Raw genomic sequence first — 19,123 nt, forward strand, 5'->3', positions numbered from 1 at the left:
CTGGCTATCTAACACAGAAGTACCATCTAGCAGTTCATTATGGCATCTGCTAAATAACTAGGTGTGTATCTGCAATGAAAGCTAAAAACATTTTTTATGCATCTCTAGATTTACCTGGAGTATAAGGGTCCCTTTACTCGGCCTGATTATCGGCCAGGAGCATCGCTAGAAACGCTCCCATCAGCCCAAAATCTGCCTGTGTAAAATAGGCAGCGATCAGCCGAAGACAAGGCAAACGCCCATCTTTTGTGCCTGCTCAAAAATCTGTCTTTAACCTTGTCCTGTGTAAACTGGGGTTTATGTGGCCGAGAAAGAGAAATTGACAGCAGATATGTACATATACATGATGTCAGTTTCCAGATCACAGCATCTATACTTACTCGCCTCGCCGCTTGTGATCAGTGATCTGGTTCTCTAGGCCAATATCTGCTGCTGTAACTTTAGGCTGATTCCTCCTCGTGAATAAATGACAATTGGAGGAGCCAGCTAAGAAGATGAACAGAGAGCCAGATGCCAGATCACAAGCAGCGTGGCAGGTAAGTATATATGCTGTGACCTGGAAACTGACATCACGGATATATACATATCTGTGCTGTCAGTTTCCAGGGCTGCATGAGAGATACAAGGATCGTTCATGCAGCCCATCGGCTAGGTTTCTTGTGCTGTATAAAAGCAGAGCAAGCGAGCCGCCGATCTTGCTCATCAGCACTCGTCTGTAGCCCCCAAAGCCAAGAAATATTTTAGTCTAAAAGGACCCTAAGCCATTATGTCACTGAAATAAGCTTTGGATGTGACTAGAGCAGGTTCACAATTTGTTGCAGATATTTCTACTCATCTGAATGTTTTAAACATCAATGCACATTGTGCAGAACCAGCACTCTTTGATGTAAGGAATGGAGGTTCATTTGCACAAAGTTCAGCAACAATCATTCAGTGTGCAAATATACCCCAAAATGTGATGTAAAAGCACAACTGTGAGTACAGCTCTTGATGAGACTAGAATATAATACAAGATATAACAAAGGAACTGTGCATGTAGCTCTAAAGTGACTGGAGTAGAGATACAATATGTAGAATCTTACCAGCTGGGGGTCAATCTCCGCCACGCTCCTTCCATGTACGGCATCCAGCAGTTCCTTCAGTTCACTAGAGCTGAGCTTGCCCAGCCGCAATTTGTCAGAGGATAGTGGCTCCAGGAGGTACAGGCGCTTCCATAGGTTGTCTCTTCGGCAGTGGCACTTGGCGAGCTGCACCATCTCCACCAGCTGCCTCTTGGCGGCGCTCACCTCCGTACACAGCAGCGGGAACATATGTGGATTATAGAGATTTACGGAGCTTGTTGTGCTGTGCTCCCCCTCCCTGCCGTCCTCCAGGCTCTCGAATTCCAGTCTCTGGCACTTTGTGTGTTCCGGGGCCCCATCCAGGTCCTGTGGGTCTCTCTGGAGCCTTGGAGGTTTTCTGAAGCGTCTCATATCAGCGGTGAGACGGGGAAACAATTCGCGCTGACTCGTCATGATGACGTAGAATCTGAGTCTGACGAATGGTGGAGGAGAAGGGGTTAATGAGATTTATTCTCAGTTTAGGAAAATACCACAACAATTCCCTCTTCTGAGATATGATGACCCAGTATTACAGACCTGAAGCATGAGGCTGCACCACTGAGAGATTCTAATGACACCATGGCCAATCAACATCTACATCAATATCTATCCTTGCAGGCAAATACATGACTATGTGTGGATGGTGATCCAGATATTTTCTATATTTATGCTTTTCTCAGTGTTTGCAATGGCTGACAAGAGAAAGCAGTAGATTACATTCACGTGTGCACCTAATGGAAATGAGATGGAACTTAAAGGCACATAAAGCACCATACACAAACAACTATCATTAAGGTGCACTGTCCCTTTAAGAGCAATAGTACTTAATCACAACTAGGTCCTAAGTTTTTGCTGGTACCTCAGGACGTGTCTCTCCTGTTCGCTTTGTTCCTCAAATGGCGCAGCGCTGTGGCAGACCAGTAATGATACGTCAAAGTCATCATGGTGCTGGGCACCTTCCGAATCCTTGTACAAACCGGAGCTGTCGGGTGGAAGAGGGTGCAAGCAGACTTACATTAAATACTGTAGCACTCACAACAGCCATATCCTCACCCAGGAACCTACATGATTTAAATACCCTCATGTTGAGCCAAACTTGCAAAGATAGGCTGCCGCCAATAAGGACTATTCACTTCAATCGTAACTTTGCTCAAACAGGAATCCCGGGCAAGCCCCCAAAACTGGACAGATAAGCTGTAAATTTTCCTTACAGATTCTTGATAATCGGGCCTGTGTTATGCTGGGTTACCAGACAGGTCCACAATGCACTGGCACAGTCCACTGGAACTGCCATATATGCTGTACTGTTGGCATTACTGACTTTACCGCAAACTTACTATATCTGAGTAAGCTATAAAAGTCTGATAATTTGTAATAAGGCAGATTATCGGACCTTCAGGGACTGTTCCACCTCACCTGTTCCAGATAGACACCAGGCCGTACTCATTCTGCTCTCCGCTGCTGCTCTTCTTGCCATTGCTGCCGAGGACAGAGGGGCGAACCATCCTGAGTGGCTTCATGTGGTAGGTGCTGGCGTGGTCCGCAATGTAGTTGTATAGCTGGTGAGCAGCAATGATCTCCGTGGGCACAGACAGCAGGCCCTGGTACACATGGTTGCGCCCGTACTTGGGGATGTCGGGGTGCTGGGAAATGAAGAGCTGCAGGAAACTTGCAAGATCGTAACCCTGTCGTAGCGACATGCTGGATCCTAGAAGATACTGGTGGACGACCCGCAGGTGGAAATCGTAGCTGAAGGAGTGAACGTGCATCAGGTCCCGCACCTTGTCACACTCCTCTGTGAAGAGCATGGAGAGCTGCAGAGACAGATACCATATTATACAATGTAAGATGGAGTTGCCTGATGGCCGCAGATCCTGAGTGCCCACCAATCACCTTCAAAAAGTGACCCAATATTCATGATAGTTTACCTTTAGGGGATGCTGCCTGCATTCTACTATAATCTACAAAACTTTGCTTTATTTACCTTGTACTTATCCAGTCTTATGCTCTAGTCCCATCCAAAGCTGCAAACTTGGTTACCTTCATCTTAGCTTGGATATATCGCTGCTACCCCAGCAGTTGTACAGAGCAGAACCTGCTGTAATGCAATGAAAGGGTGCATTCACATATGTCTTGTCGTTTTTACCATCTGGCTTGGTGACAGGTTTGGTGCAATACCCCATCTGAGCATTGGAGGCGACACCATGCAAGGCATCCAGCTTTTGCAGCCAGCAGTGGCTCCAGGTTGCTGGACATAGATGAAGACACCCTAAAACAGAGAAAGGGGACCTGTAGTCCTCCAGGTATTGAAAAACTACAATTTCCATCATGTCTGGAAAGCCACAGGTTCCCATTCCCTGCTTTAAAAAGGTCACTCTTCCCCAATGCACAACACAGCTAAAATGTTGCAGCTCTGGATGTATCTGGAGTATAAGACACAATGTGAGGCTATATTCACACGGCCCTCAGAGACACGGTACTTGCATCTAATTTGACAGGATGAACAGTGCAGCATGCAGTATTATTCTTCCAGTCAAAATGGTGAGGGGTCTGCACCAGGTCTCACACTGGTGTCCATGGTCTTATATCGGGGACCATGACAGCCATGTGAACAGAGCACATACTTGAGATGAATACAAGGGAAATAAAATATAGTGAATTTCCTTTAATCCAGCATTTTATAATTTAGAATTCGACACAATACTGCAGGATCTTTTATCGTCTGAGACCTCTCAGGAAACGGAGTCCTATGGACGTCTAATAACTCATTATATCTGATACTCCGCTTGATTGGGTCTTGATAATTCTGGATTAAAAGAAAGTTGCAAAATTTCATAGATTCATGAGAATGATGTGTAAGGGGACACCCCAGATGTGTAGTGCTGAGGGACACAAGGGTCACATGAGTTGGCTTAGAGATAACCAATGCCACATCTTCGCTAATGTGCGTGACTATAGCTGGTGGCCTTATCATTGTTTTGCTGACATCACTGAGGCATGAGGTACTATATGGTTCTCTTATGAATATTGGTTCACCTTTGGGGGACACCTGTGCCTCTTGTGTTGTCCTCCTGCACCATCACCAAGTTACCACATTGCTCCCTTGTGGTTGTGAGCGGTGCATCGACTGATGAAATGAGCCACCACCGGGCCCTCAGGGTTACTGCCTGCGCTGCTTCCTCTCATCCAAGCAGCCAAGATGGCAAATCCATTTCTTGCCATCTGTGCAATCTGCCCGACACCAACACCGAAACATTGCCTACAGCCCAGCATCACAGAGGCAAAACCCTTCCCAATGCGTTCCGAGGACTCCCAGATCTTGTGCAGAAGCTCAGTGTCACTCAAAGGGTTCATGTGACACAGGACAGGGCCAGAGACAGGCGGAAGGGGTGAAAGTGTGACAGGCGGCAGACACGACACATACACTGCGCAGCATCTAGAACCAGGGAGAAACACGTGCGGGAAGAAGAGGACAGAGCAACCAAAGGGGTGAAGCAGGGGACGTACCGCGGACTCTGAGGCGCTCTCTGCAGTACTCCTGCAATGGGTTCTGATGGAGAGCGTACCCTGATAAGAGAGGACGGGAGACATGTACACAGGAGGAACACGCTTCAGCTACACCCAGAAGACACATGGAAGACTAAAACATCGGGTGCTTCTGCAGAAAATTACTTAATGCACATTGCATTTTAAAGATCTTCTATCTGTCCGCGAATGGAAGCATCCAGGTCTACATTCAGAGGCTGAAAAATGTCCAATACTACTCATAGCTGAGGGTTTGTTACCATTGTATTTTATCTACATCAGGGATGGGGACGCTGTAGCTATTCAGCTGATGCCAAGTTACAGTTCCCATCATAATAACTTGAAAAGATAGACATGGCACTCACTGAATTGTAGCAAGAACAAATATTCCTTCTCTATTAAATGATCCAACAGGTTACATGGTGCAGACAAAACAATGGGGCCCGACCATGTAACCTGTTGGATCATTAAATAAAGAAGGAATATTTGTTTTTACTACAATTCGGTGAGTGCCACATCTATCCATTCAAGTTATTAGGTTTGCATTGGACTATAGTGCTTTGAGTTGAGCACCTCTGGTAGCACTGGCTCGAGAGACTCTGTTCACCCAAGCACCTGAGGTTGATTACCAGTGGTACGGGAGTCTTAATGTATGTACACAATGACCCCACCATCAGAATAGTGAGTGCAGGTCTGAAATATAATAAAGGATGTAATTCAGGGTCAGTACAGGATAAGTAATGTAATGTATGTACACAGTGACCCCACCAGCAGAATAGTGAGGGCAGCTCTGGAGTATAATACAGGATATAACTCAGGATCAGTACAGGATAAGTAATGTAATGTATGTACACAGTGGTGACCCTACCAGCAGAATAGTAAGTGCAGCTCTGGAGTATAATACAGGATGTAACTCAGGATCAGTACAGGATAAGTAATGTAATGTATGTACACAGTGAGCCCACCTGGAGGAGTATGATACAGGATGTAACTTAGGATCAGTAATGTAAGGTAATGTAAGGTAATGTGTGTGTGTGTGTGTGTGTGTGTGTGTGTGTGTGTGTGTGTGTGTGTGTGTGTGTGTGTGTGTGTGTGTATATATATATATATATATATATATATATATATATATATATATATATATACACACACACACACAGTGACCTCAGCTCTACAGGCAGCCTGTAACAATATCAGATCTAAAAATAGGATTTCACTTTCAGTTCTAATTCTTGTTATATTACTTATATAAATCCCTCGCCTCCTTCCATCCTTCTATACAGCGATAATCAGCGGGACCAATTACCCGTGATCACAACATCTGTGTACATGGAGTAAAAGCGATCAGCAGTGACGTAGCGTTGACAGTCTATACACCAAGAGAAATATAAATCTGCACCACTTTACCTTGTTACCAGTCAGATGAATACTCTCAATGGAAAAGAGCGTTCAATCGCCTGCATCCGCTGCCTCCACCATCCCACACACTAAAATCAGACTTTCATTTACAGAGTCTCAGGCTTCCATTTCCAGCCCCCTTTGTTTAGAATTTGATACTACCTGATGTCACAGAGACCAGGGGTCATATGATATGAGACAGAAACCAAGGGGACTGGCAATATCCACTGTGTCCAATGTGGTCTCATACCTTGTGGAGGTTGGCATGTACATGTAATCCTTACAGAGCAGTGACATCACTGAGAATACAGCCTATCCATCACTAGAGATCAGCAGTGACATCACTGAGAATACAGCCTGTCCATCACTAGAGAGCAGTGACATCACTGAGAATACAGCCTGTCCATCACTAGAGAGCAGTGACATCACTGAGAATACAGCCTATCCATCACTAGAGAGCAGTGACATCACTGAGAATACAGCCTATCCATCACTAGAGAGCAGTGACATCACTGAGAATACAGCCTATCCATCACTAGAGAGCAGTGACATCACTGAGAATACAGCCTATCCATCACTAGAGAGCAGCAGTGACATCACTGAGAATGCAGCCTATCCAGAGAGTAGTGTTGACATCAAGAATGCATAAATGACATCTTAAAGAGGTGTTCTCATCTAAACTAATATAGCTAAACTTGTAGGACTTGTCAAGTTAAGTAGTTAAATATTTTTGCAAATACATTCATTTATCAAACTTGACCTCTTCTTCTGATATGCTGCTCTTTTTCTCTCCTTGTTGACAGCTTATTGTCTAGGTTATGAAAGCCATTCTGTTCTAAAAGCATTGGATTGGCTGGTGTATACACAGCTATAGCATACATATATAAATATATTATACAATATACATACACTATCTGTAACACTAATACATACACCAGCCAGACCACTGCTTTAAGGCAGAGAGGTGGTTAGCAACCTAGACAACAGGCCGTGAATAATGGGAGGGAAAGAGCAGCATATCAGAAGAAGGAGGCAAGCTTGATAAATTTATGTATTTCCAAAAATACTTAACCTGATGAGTCCTACGTGTTTAACTATATTAGTTAAGAGAAAAGCTCTTTAATGACCATAAGAAAAATTTTTTTATATATAAATAATTCTATTTTGTATGGACAGCCAACATTACCTGGGAGTTGACTGACTGGCCCATTGGTATACGAGAACATTCCAGAGCGTACTGCTTCACACAGAAGTAACATCCCTGTGGGGTGACAGACACAGATCATCAGAACAGTGAGACCTGCAGCACTGCGTCCAGCATTCCCAATTGCTTCCCACTTTACAACCTGAAAGGAGAGTTCCATCAGCACGATCCCTCCAGGCAGCGCCCTCTGCAGGTGGTACGTGGTCACTGTGGAGCTTGTGCTCTGCTGGATATAGATACAATAATGTAGGTACCATTTATATCAATAACCTTACCGTCTTATATACCACTAAAGGTTGTAGGCCTAGACACACATCGTCTTGTTCTTCTATAGACGATGTGATCTATATGTGGCAGCTATACAACACTAAAGCCCCTATTACACGGGGCAGCTTAGAGGTTGTAGGCCTCAGCGCTCGTTTGCTCCACGTTCCCCCACTTGCTGCCAACCTTATTACACGCGGCAGCAAACAGGTGAGTACAGGGGGGGCCAGGTAGAGCTGCACAGGACTTACCTTAGGACTGCCCTCGTTTTTGGGTTTGGAAGTTCTGTTCTCCGGAGCTAGGGAGGCCACAGCTCTAATACGTGCCGTGCTGCAAATACATGGGCAAGAAAGTAAACAGGGTTTAAGTAGAAAGCAGGCCTTAAAAGGAGCCAGCATGAGGGGCCTTCATCTCTCAGCAGCCTAACAAGAGATCCCCCGGAGCTGACTAAAGAGTCCTACTACTGGAATCACTCATGATCCTCAAAATAAAGGAGGATTACCATGCATCCTCTCACTTGATGACATAATGGGCACTCACCTGCGGACAGGAGAGGCCGGACGCAGCTGTACAACTATAAATCCGGTGCTCTGCAGGTACTGAATGTATTGCTGCATGAATGCAGTGCACAGTTCCTGCAGCCAGGGTTCTTCTTTGGGTTTGATAGAAGGCATGTCAGCAGAATCACAGCTATGGCTACGGTCTCTGCCAGATGTGCCAGAGTCATTGGACCGATGTCTTTTCTGGAAAAATGGGATTTTGTGAGTACTCACCGTAAAATCCTCTTCTTGTCGAAATTCATTGGGGGACACAGACACAGTGGGTATAGGCTGGTGCCACTAGGAGGCGACACTAAGCAAAGAAAAAAGTGTTGGCTCCTCCCACCAGGCTATACCCCGCCTGCAGGCACTGAGCTAATCAGTTTGTGCACAAGCAGTAGGAGCAGCCAGGAGAAGCCAACAGAAGGTATACAACACATGTAGAAACAGAATGGCTGATGGTCCATAACCGAGAGGAAGGGGAACCAGCCAGCAGAGCCTGTAAACAGTCAAGGCCCAGAAAAATAATAATTGGGTGGGTGCTGTGTCCCCTAATGAACTTCGACGAGAAAAGGATTTTACAGTGAGTACTCACAAAATCCCATTTTCTCGCTCGTATCATTGGGGGACACAGACACAGTGGGACGTCCTAAAGCAGTCCCCAAGGGTGGGAACAAATAGACATCGCACAACCAACCGGCTAACACACTGCAACCTGCAGAGAATGGCTATCAGGAAGCCACATTGATGAAAAAGCTGCACCTACGCCCAGAGTAAGAGGTGCAGAGAGCAAGATACGGTTGGAGACACCTAGGCAGTAAGGGACCTATGACACATAGGCCATTCTATGGAAAAAAAGTACCAACCTGCAGAGAGGAGACAAGTAACAAATAAAGCTATCTATCCAGAAAGCCAGAGAGATAGAGAGGAAGGCTTAAGGCAAGGGATAACTGCCTGACCCAGACCTAGGCTGGAGTCAGAAGGAACATGGGAACATAAAAGGAAAAACCCATGTATAAGACGTTGGAAGAAACGACAAAGCGACAGGTCCCACCTGAATGTAAGCAGGAGGAAGCAACTAGGAGGGCTTGTACACTGCTAAATGTCAACAGAGACCGACAAAGGAGGGAACAAACATGGAGAATGTGTGGGGGTCTAGTAGATGCCGGGTTACGATCGCGGGCTGAAGAAACGACCACTGGACAAGCCAAAGAGTGGCAGAGACGCGTCCAGGACTGTGGTAATCTAGAAGACAGATTATCCCAGAGACCTCTACCAGGCCTTGGACCAAGACAAGATTGTAAACAGTCTGTTGACCTGTCTGACTGAATGTGGCAACACCCATGAGTCCAGTCAGGTAACCGGGGCAGTGATGAAAGGCAGGGTAAGGCAGATCCCTGCAAAACCTGGGGAATCCAGGGAAACTAACAAGAATGGCCCCCGAAGAAGGGCCCTGTTAGCTAGTATGATGTACTAGAGAACAGTTTATATCACAAAGGCCCAGAGACTGGACTTAGTGGGAAAGATGAATCACCTTAAAAGCAGATAGTGGAATTGAGAATACAAAGTATGGCTATTACAGAGACAGGAGGGCAAGTACTTTCGCACGGAAATATCATCTGACCAGGAGGACCACGAGTGGCGTAAGAGTCTGGGACAATTACAGGGCTAGCCTGCTGAGATAACATCCAGATGGAAGCTTCCAATGGTATGCTATGGCTCAGGTCGGCTGTAAAAGACATGGATCAGGTAGAAGACCCGACTTACAGACAGCACCCTTGTAGAAAAAGCCCTACCGAAGCTGAGGAGAAGTACCGAAGGAGTGGGCGTCCAGAGAAGCAGGGTCTGAAGTTGTCTGCAGTAGAAGACACCGGCAACAATCCTCCTTATGTATTCTGTCAGAACAGAGGCCCTGGAAGGGTTCCACTGCTGATGCTCATTTCAAAAAGAAATGTGACCTCTAGCAGAGCAGGGCCAAATAGGGGTCGACATTTGTCTCGGGAGAGTAGGCTAGAAGATAGCTAAGGCTCCAGACCGTAGGGTCCTAGCCTCCAAAAGAGGATAATATCGTGCAAAGAGAAGTGTGTCCATCTGTAATTATCCTTCCAGGAAAAAGAGCAATAATTGTATAGTCTGAAGACCTGAACTGAAGTAGAGTCAAAACAAGGGTGTTTGCCATGAAAGATTTCCTGAATGTGCACTGGATGCACATGGGTGAAGCAAGGAAGGAGATGATCAGGTCCACTGCACACTGGCTGGGACCCCCATGTAGATGCACGAAAGCAATCATCAGTCTACAGGTCACAAGAAAGTGAACCTTTCCCTGTAAAAGGAGGACTACTTCCAGCACGGGGCCACTCATTGTGGGGGGACCGGAGGAGAGATGGCATCCATAGGGACCGGCCAATAAGGCCTGAGATTCAGGGCAGCCCTGGCTGTGTATGCACAGTCGACTTCCACACTCATTGGTTTGAACATGTCATGCAATGACAAAAGGACTTTCCACAAAGGAGAGAAAACTGCCTAAGACAAGGCCCAGTCCCTGGCAGGTTTCAATGTGACCATTGGCGCACTTGAACATACCTAAGACCCAGCATAGAAAGCAGATGAAATAGACAGGCTGTAGCACATAGTGGATAATATTAGAGCCCGGGAGACCCATCCGCCAACGAGGGAGAACAGGGCCAGAGCAGGGAGGTTGTGCTCGCCAGTACACTACCGGTGGGAGTGGTAGCATGGCTGGCTGTACATTATGGCATCCCACCTAAACAGGAGGGGAAAAAAGGCCGCTGAACTGGGTGACATGGGCACCTGGTAAGGAAGAAGCCAGTGCTGACAAGTAACATGCTTATTCTTCCTATGGAAATATGACTACTATTGCGGCCATGACAGGTACTAGGTGTGATGAAGAAAGGAATCTTCGTACAACAAAATATGGCCTACAGCCACCGCTGTAATACATCAGGCAGAACCTGTAATTAAGGAGGAACCCTATATTACACCTCAAATAGCTCACCCTTGGGAAGGCATATTGAGGGTAGTAGTGTGGGAAAGACAGTAGCCAGGCATAGGCGGGAACCTCTGTTCAGCCCCTTTATTCCGTCTACAGGAAGGAGTAAGTTGGCCGCTAATGCCACCTAGCAGATACTAGATATAAAAACAGGAGGATACCGCTACAAACAAGGCACTCCGCTCATAGAAGGAAAGTGACCCTGGCAAAGCCATAGTAGACGGGAAGTTCAAACTCCAACGTCATACCTCTGCCTAAGCAAGGGAGAGAAAAAACTGCTAATAAAAGCAGCTATAAAAGTTACTGTCTGAAGGACAGGGGGTACCTCTGTATCCCGCAATTACTCCACCTGTAGCATGAATACCTTACCTGTCAAAGTGTCTGACATGACTGTCGTTGCGGCAATTAATGGCAGATAGCAGGCAGGATGGTACCACTGTAACATGACTGCTTCATCCAAGGAGAAGAGAAACTACTCTCTCAGGAAGGAAGCTGATGCAGCAATAGGCATGTCATACGACGGTCAGGGTAGTGCTGCTGTGGCATGATCACATCACCAATGGAGGGAAGCAAAATGACTACGGATGTAATACTCCGTCTTACAGTATGTCTGGCAGGATGGTAATACTGCGGCAAGAGGTGTAAGATGACTGCCGATGTATCAATAGCCAGTACAGCTAGTGACAGGCAGGATGGTATCGCTGTGGCATGACTACGTCACCTGCGAAAGGGAGTAATACGATATGTTGATGTAACGTTATATCATTTCAAGTGACCGCTGATGTAACAATAGTCAAGTGGCATGTGACAGACAGGATAGTATCGCTGAGGCACACTTACATCACCTGTGGAAGGGAGCAATATGACTGTTGATGTAGCAAAAGATCATTTCAAGTGACTGCTGATGTAGCAATAGACAGTGGCATGTGACCGCTGATGTAGCAATAGTCAGTGCCATATGATAGGCTGGATGGCATCGCTGAGACACGATTACTTCACCTGTGGAAGGGAGTAATACGACTGCTGATGTAGCAATGGTCACTGCCATGTGAATTCTGAGATAGCGATAGTCACTGCCATGTGACTGCTGAGATAGCGATAGTCACTGCCATGTGACTGCTGAGATAGCGATAGTCACTGCCATGTAACTGCTGAGATAGCGATAGTTAGTGCCATGTGACTAGCTGATGTAGCGATGGCTATTGCCATTTGACTGCAGAGGTGGCGATAGCCAGTGCCATTTTACTGCAGATGTAACAAAGGCCAGTGTCATGTGACTGCAGATGTAATAAAGGCCAGTGTCATGTGACTGCAGAGGTAACGATGGTCAGTGCCATGTGACTGCAGCGGTAGCGATGGTCAGTGCCATGTGACTGCAGCGGTAGCGATAGTCAGTGCCATGTGACTGCAGCGGTAGCGATGGTCAGTGCCATGTGACTGCAGCGGTAGCGATGGTCAGTGCCATGTGACTGCAGCGGTAGCGATGGTCAGTGCCATGTGACTGCAGCGGTAGCGATGGTCAGTGCCATGTGACTGCAGCGGTAGCGATGGTCAGTGCCATGTGACTGCAGCGGTAGCGATGGTCAGTGCCATGTGACTGCAGCGGTAGCGATGGTCAGTGCCATGTGACTGCAGCGGTAGCGATGGTCAGTGCCATGTGACTGCAACGGTAGCGATGGTCAGTGCCATGTGACTGCAGCGGTAGCGATGGTCAGTAACATGACTCCTAAGATAGAAAGAAAGGAAATACTGAAAAGGCGGACAGGATGGACTAAGTGGTCGTGTTCTGCCGACAATCTTCTATATTTCTAAGTGTCAGAGATCCTGTGAAATGGCATAAGAGGAAAAAACCCTCCAAGAAACAAACTCCAGGGACAGCTGTCCCAAGAGTAGAGGGGAAAAGGGTAAAAATAAAAACCCTAACCTCCATAGAAAATACTGTCATAGAAAGATATGGGGGCAGTAGTAATGTTATTTGAACACTAGAGGGCGCAGGAGAGCACAATGATTTACAGTGTAGTGCAGAGCCTCTAATAGCCAGCAGGGGGCGCATGAGCCGTTCCGAGCGGGCTACAGAGAGCACTGCAGCCCGCACGGGAGAAAGAGACAGAGAGAACAGCGCCAATAGCAGGCAGCAGATAAGGCGCGCTGCTCTGCTATTGGTTGCTGTGAAGGAAACTCACGCCCCCTGGAAGAGAGGCCTAGTAAGGCCATGAAGCCGGGGGCTAAAGTGGAGGACGTGGCCGGGAACGCGGCTGTTAGTCTGCAGGGGCACTGAAGCACAGTATGACCCGGCTGGACCGCTCGCGGGGTCAGAGCCCTGCCCCCACCTCCAATGTTGCCTGCTGCCGTGAGGACTTGTTTGCGGCGGCTACGAACAGGCTGTATGGAGAACAGGTGAGGGACAAGAGGAAGAGGGCTGCAGCTATGTACAGCTATGCCCTTAAAATAACAAACAATAATAACAGTAAAATAATAAAGAGCAGAAAACCTGCAGTAACTGCAGGAGTGTCTGCCTCCTACGGACACTAAGCTAAAACTGATTAGCTCAGTGCCTGCAGGCGGGGTATAGCCTGGTGGGAGGAGCCAACACTTTTTTCTTTGCTTAGTGTCGCCTCCTAGTGGCACCAGCCTATACCCACTGTGTCTGTGTCCCCCAATGATACGAGCGAGAAAAGAAAAAATGTCAGTAAGTTTATAAAGTGACGATCCTATCTACAACATCTGCAGCTTTTAGAACTACAAGTAATAGGAAGGGAAGCATGAGATGTGGAGCACTTCTGAGCTTCCAGGGAGCACACCCACCTTTCCTTCACTCCGGCCCTGATCATTCTGGACTTGTGCTTGAAACAATGGATCAAAAAGCAGTGGGGTGGCACAGTAATGGACCAGCCGGGCTGACTGCTTCAGGGTGTCCAGGTCCGCAGCCTGCAGAAGTAAAAGGACAATACTTAGGAACGTGTAATGACTGCAAATAGTTGAGATGATAGAGATGCAATTGTGGGAAAGGACAGGGCAGCAAGCTGGGTTCCTTGGTCTGATGGATTGGAAGGCTGCTGGCCCTTTAAGTCCTATTGAGTTGATGAAGCATCACTTACACTGATCGGCATGTTAGACTGTGCTGACCTCTGCTGCCAGGTCACAAACAAATTTTCAATCTTAAGTTGTTTCTCCACTTCTACAGGAAAAAAAAGGTGAAAAAGTTAAAATCAACAGGTGAAAACTGCAGGACGACATGTATGTCAGAGTTTAGATTATCTCAGTAGTGGATCACCCTCCACAACAATAACTAACACATTAACCATCACGTTATCCAGTTTTGCCGTTTTCTAAATAGACGTCAAATATTCACAAGATATCACTTTACTGTCATTGCATGGAAACATCATTAGGCTATACTCACACACACACAGTATTGCAACAGATTTCATGCTGTGAGTTTCTTGCAGTGAAATCTGCTGCACTTCTGATTACCATTAAAGTCTATGGCTATGGTATTCTTGCAGCATGGAGAATGGAGTGCCATAGGATTGCAAAACGTAAGATACTGTGCTGCTGTTATATTAAAAAATTTAAAAAAGCAATTCTTACCTGTCCATGCTCCCCTGAGCCCTCCTGCGGCCTCTGCGGGTCCCCTACTTCTCTCAGCCAGTGGTTGGCTGAGCAGGGGCCCGGAGATGCCGCAGGAGGGCCCGGGGGAGCAAGGAGAGGTAAGAATGGCTATTTTATTTTCTTTAGTAACAGCAGCACAGTATCTTGACTTTTACAATGTTATAGGACCTCATTCTTCCAGTGGAATGAATATCTGATGTGAGAATGGAGTGCCATAGACTTTAAGGGTAATCAGATTCGCATGAAACCTGCAGTATTTTCCTGTGACACTACATCTTATAACTATCAATGTGGTCTAGTCAGTCCTGTGTGAGCTAAACAGTCTACTCTAGGCTGACACATTGTAACAAACTATCAGGGCAGGAGAGATTTGTACATGAGAAATATTTCTCATGCAGAATTGTCTAGGCTGGATACAACTGTAACACACCTTCAGCTGTGAAAAGTATAAGGAGATTTTTAATAATGTACATATAAAGTTTTAAAACTAATGGCTTTTCCATAAGGGAAAAAGTTGAGCTGGTTGCAAAGCTTAAAACATTTTGCCACTTTGAGGAAGCAGTCACCAGATGGTCTCAATCTACCATTACCACAAGTCACCATTGAGCCCTACTATCTTTATTTAACATGTCTTCTGATTCTCACCTCTTCGTTCTGTACTTTTAATTTCCAGAAACTGCGCTCCATGGCAGGAGACTGTGTCCACCTCCGGGGACAGGTGCATCGGTTTAATGGGTATGACGTCCCTGAGAACCTCATCAAAAGGCACAATGTCTGGAGTATAGTGCAAGGATGGGAGGCTGCGGCCTGAGATTCCCAGCCGCGTCTGCTCCTTGTACGGAGGTGGTGTGGGGCTCTTGATAAGAGCATCAACTTCTAGGGTGGAGTTTAGAAACGGGTTGGGATCCTGGAAGAAGGAGGAGGGGGATAAAGAAGTACAGGGGAAAAGTAATAATTTATAGAAAATAATATTTCCACTAATCATGGTCGGCTTAACAGCTCTGGGTCTGGCTTATGTTAATTAGGGGTTGTTTTCTGACCAACTTAAACCCAATGGCGGAATCTATAGATCTTTACACCAGAAAACTTGCAAAAAAGTGCAGAATATTTTTGTGTAATGCTTGCAATTTTTACTTAAAACCACTAAAAAGTTCCAAATTCTTTCCGCAAAATGGGTCTTGTGCAAAAATTTGGGACTTTTTAACACCACAGAGTGTTAGATCACTGGATGTCCAACTGCTGGTACTTTAAATGATCATTTCAGTGGGGTCCCATATCCCCCCTGGTTTAATAGAAAGGCAATTGAGTGTGCCCACTGTCATAATATTCAATTTCAGCGGCACTGAAGGAGTTGAACCTAACAGTAGCACACGTCTGCTATCACTTCACACCCTGGTTGCGATAAAGCAATGGTCGAGCATGTGCACTGCCGTACCAAATAATCTCTATAGAACTTGGCAGTCCAATAAAACCTGCCTAGTGTCAGTCCCTAACTAGACTAGAATACCCCTTTTAGCCTCACTCACACAAACCCTTTCATACACGGGAGTTACCTGCTTGCTTTCCTCGTGCCAGGGGGTGTCCGAAAAACAGTAGTGATGGAAGAGTCCCAACTTCTGACTGAGCAGACAATGTACTACATGAGCCCGGGCATTCTGCCATTGGACCAGACGTACCAGAGAGCGACTCAAGGATGCTCCCAAGTCTGGAGACCAGTTATATGTGTACAGGGACAGCTGATCGGAAAGAAAATTGAAGGTGAAAAACCAGCTACAATGAGAGAAGGAAAATTTTAAAATCTGCAGATGGATTCACAAGGTGCTACCTTTTTGTCTTGGATATCAATGATCAGGAACCTTTGACGGGGAACCAGTCCGCGTGGTGAGATAGACAGATCCAGCGGTCTCTCTGCCGAGTCCAGCTCCATGGCCTCAAACCGCTGGAATCCTTTTTGAGCTGTGATGATATAAAAAAATAATCCGTAAGAGTAAGAAGAGGAAATTTTTTTCAATATTAAATATATCCTTAGAAGTGTCTGTACAGATATCCAGTCAATGTAACGCACCTTCTCCTGTGACAAGCTTCAGTATCACACATTGCAGTACACAGCGTATGTTTTTCAGCAGTACTCACACAAGGACTTCCTTTTCCTTACTCTCTGGCCAATCACAGGACATCACCTACTGCTTACTGCTATGCCATAATATAGTGCTGGAAAAATGCACTGGACTGAGCAGGCTGGTACTGTGCTTGGGGGATGATTTACAGTAAAGCACTATGTTTAAACACCATATTTTACCTAAACATGTTGCAGGTCTTCTCCTGCGCTCCTTCTTCCTCCCGGTCCAACGAGCAGCAGCAGCTTCGGTGCGGCCTGTCTGAGCTAACAGACCGCTCAGCCAATCACTGACCACGGGGGACCTGGCCAGTGATTGGCTGAGCGGTCTGTCAGCTAAGACAGGCCGCACCGTAGCTGCTGCTGCGTGCGGGACCGGGAGGCAGAAGTAGCGCCGGAGGTGCTTAGGTAAAGCATGGCACTTGTGAAATCGTCGGTCGCTGGCCGCGCATCGCTATTCCACGCAGCGATGAGCGGTTGGTGCACAATGATTTTAGGTTTGAACCTAAATAAACGATCAACCGATGACACGATCATCAGCTGATTGTTGTCTCTATTCCACAGAGCGATAATCGGCCGAAACGGGCCGATTACGGCTATGTGGAGTAGGACCCTTAGTCCTACTTCCTGTGTTCCACCTCTGTACGAGCGATGCCCCAGCCCCACTCCCCACAATGTTCTTACTAAGTCCTGCCCCCCAACAAACTGTGCTCCTTGTCTCTTTGCTTCTAGAGATGAAATTCCCCCAACAACAGGCATAGGACAGCAGTTTACAGGCTAGTGAGACACCTAGTGGCCAAGTGATTACCTGACATGCTCTCACACAGAGGGAAGGTGTTTGAAAGGAAACAAAAACAGAAAACTGCCCGTAATTCCCTGTTTGTCTGCAATATTAAAGGTACTTACCTCTGTCTGTCTATCTATCTTCTGCAGCTGTCACCAGGTGGGGGATAAACACTTAACAGCAGGGTGGAAGGAAAGTGCTGCAATGATTGAAGTCTCCTATTTAGGCCCATACTGAAAACTACGAAATGAGCCGCTTGCCAGTGAACAAAGCTAATACTCAGCACAGAGTACTCTATGGGTTTTTATTAATTGTAGATTAGAAGCCTTAATTTACACACCGAGGTCCGGATCCTAAGAGCTTTATAAGCGGATGACTGGAGGTGCACTTTAAGTTATTAAGCAGCTTTACAGATAAACTAAAGGAGCTTTAATATGTAACACCCAGAAACAGCAGGTGCTCCATCTAGAGAGTGAGGATTTCACCAGCTATAGAGCAGTACTATGTCCAAGTGCAGCCAATATGAAGGCTTCATCCCTGGAAAAATTCCATCACAGACTTAGGATGCAGCAGAGTTTGTGAAAAACCAATAAAGTCGTCTGAGACCTGTAATAATGATAGTTGTGCACCCATCTGTGCGTCTGCTACCACAACCATCACCCGGTGCTGTGCTGGAGACAAGGGTGACACAGAGGAACTTACACTTTTTCAACTTGCAGCCCTCATCATCATCATTATCATCATTATTCTCCTCCCAATCCTCATCATCCTCACTCGTATACGCTGGGAGTAAAGAAAAAGTCATATTCTGCAGCATCAATCCTATCATCATCTCATTACCGCAGTACATATAGGATACACTCTATAGAGTCAATATATGCTTGCTTCACATGCACTACATTGTAAGTGAGTGCAGCTCTTGAGTATAATGCAGGATGTAACTCAGGATCAGTAATGTAATGTATGTACATGGTGACCCCACCGGCAGAATAGTGAGTGCAGCTCTGGAGTATAATACAGGATGTAACTCAGGATCAGTACAGGATAAATAATGTAATGTATGTACATGGTGACCCCACCAGCAGAATAGTGAGTGCAGCTCTGGAGTATAATACAGGATGTAACTCAGGATCAGTACAGGATAAGTAATGTAATGTATGTACATGGTGACCCCACCAGCAGAATAGTGAGTGCAGCTCTGGAGTATAATGCAGGATGTGACTCAGGATCAGTACAGGATCAGTAATGTAATGTATGTACATGGTGACCCCACCGGCAGAATAGTGAGTGCAGCTCTGGAGTATAATACAGGATGTAACTCAGGATCAGTACAGGATAAATAATGTAATGTATGTACACAGTGACCCCACCAGAAGAATAGTGAGTGCAGCTCTGGAGTATTATACAGGATGTAACTCAGGATCAGTACAGGATAAGTAATGTAATGTATGTACATGGTGACCCCACCAGCAGAATAGTGAGTGCAGCTCTGGAGTATAATACAGGATGTAACTGAGGATCAGTATAGGATAAGTAATTTAATGTATGTACACAGTGACCTCACCAGCAGA

The 19,123-nt window shown here is 46.2% G+C and overlaps 1 protein-coding gene across 6 annotated transcripts in view; it reads right to left on the reverse strand.

Annotated features, from left to right (window-relative positions):
• Positions 1 to 19,123, reverse strand: part of SZT2 (SZT2 subunit of KICSTOR complex) — a 96,280-nt gene that overhangs the window by 3,521 nt on the left and 73,636 nt on the right. For 2 of the 6 annotated variants that reach the window (XM_069981288.1, XM_069981286.1), the window contains 13 exons: positions 16,478 to 16,608; positions 16,206 to 16,388; positions 15,298 to 15,559; positions 14,139 to 14,218; positions 13,846 to 13,968; positions 8,032 to 8,234; positions 7,743 to 7,821; positions 7,370 to 7,453; positions 7,210 to 7,284; positions 4,608 to 4,667; positions 2,517 to 2,914; positions 1,960 to 2,082; positions 1,083 to 1,533 (listed from right to left, as the gene is read on the reverse strand). In XM_069981288.1, the coding sequence (XP_069837389.1) occupies positions 1,083 to 1,533; positions 1,960 to 2,082; positions 2,517 to 2,914; positions 4,608 to 4,667; positions 7,210 to 7,284; positions 7,370 to 7,453; positions 7,743 to 7,821; positions 8,032 to 8,234; positions 13,846 to 13,968; positions 14,139 to 14,218; positions 15,298 to 15,559; positions 16,206 to 16,388; positions 16,478 to 16,608 (2,252 nt within the window). The remainder of the gene's footprint in view (positions 1 to 1,082; positions 1,534 to 1,959; positions 2,083 to 2,516; positions 2,915 to 4,607; positions 4,668 to 7,209; positions 7,285 to 7,369; positions 7,454 to 7,742; positions 7,822 to 8,031; positions 8,235 to 13,845; positions 13,969 to 14,138; positions 14,219 to 15,297; positions 15,560 to 16,205; positions 16,389 to 16,477; positions 16,609 to 19,123) is intronic. The other 4 variants (XM_069981292.1, XM_069981291.1, XM_069981287.1 and 1 more) reach the window with 3 other exon arrangements.

This window comes from Dendropsophus ebraccatus, chromosome 8 (assembly GCF_027789765.1).
Source record: "Dendropsophus ebraccatus isolate aDenEbr1 chromosome 8, aDenEbr1.pat, whole genome shotgun sequence".
Lineage (NCBI taxonomy): Eukaryota > Metazoa > Chordata > Amphibia > Anura > Hylidae > Dendropsophus > Dendropsophus ebraccatus.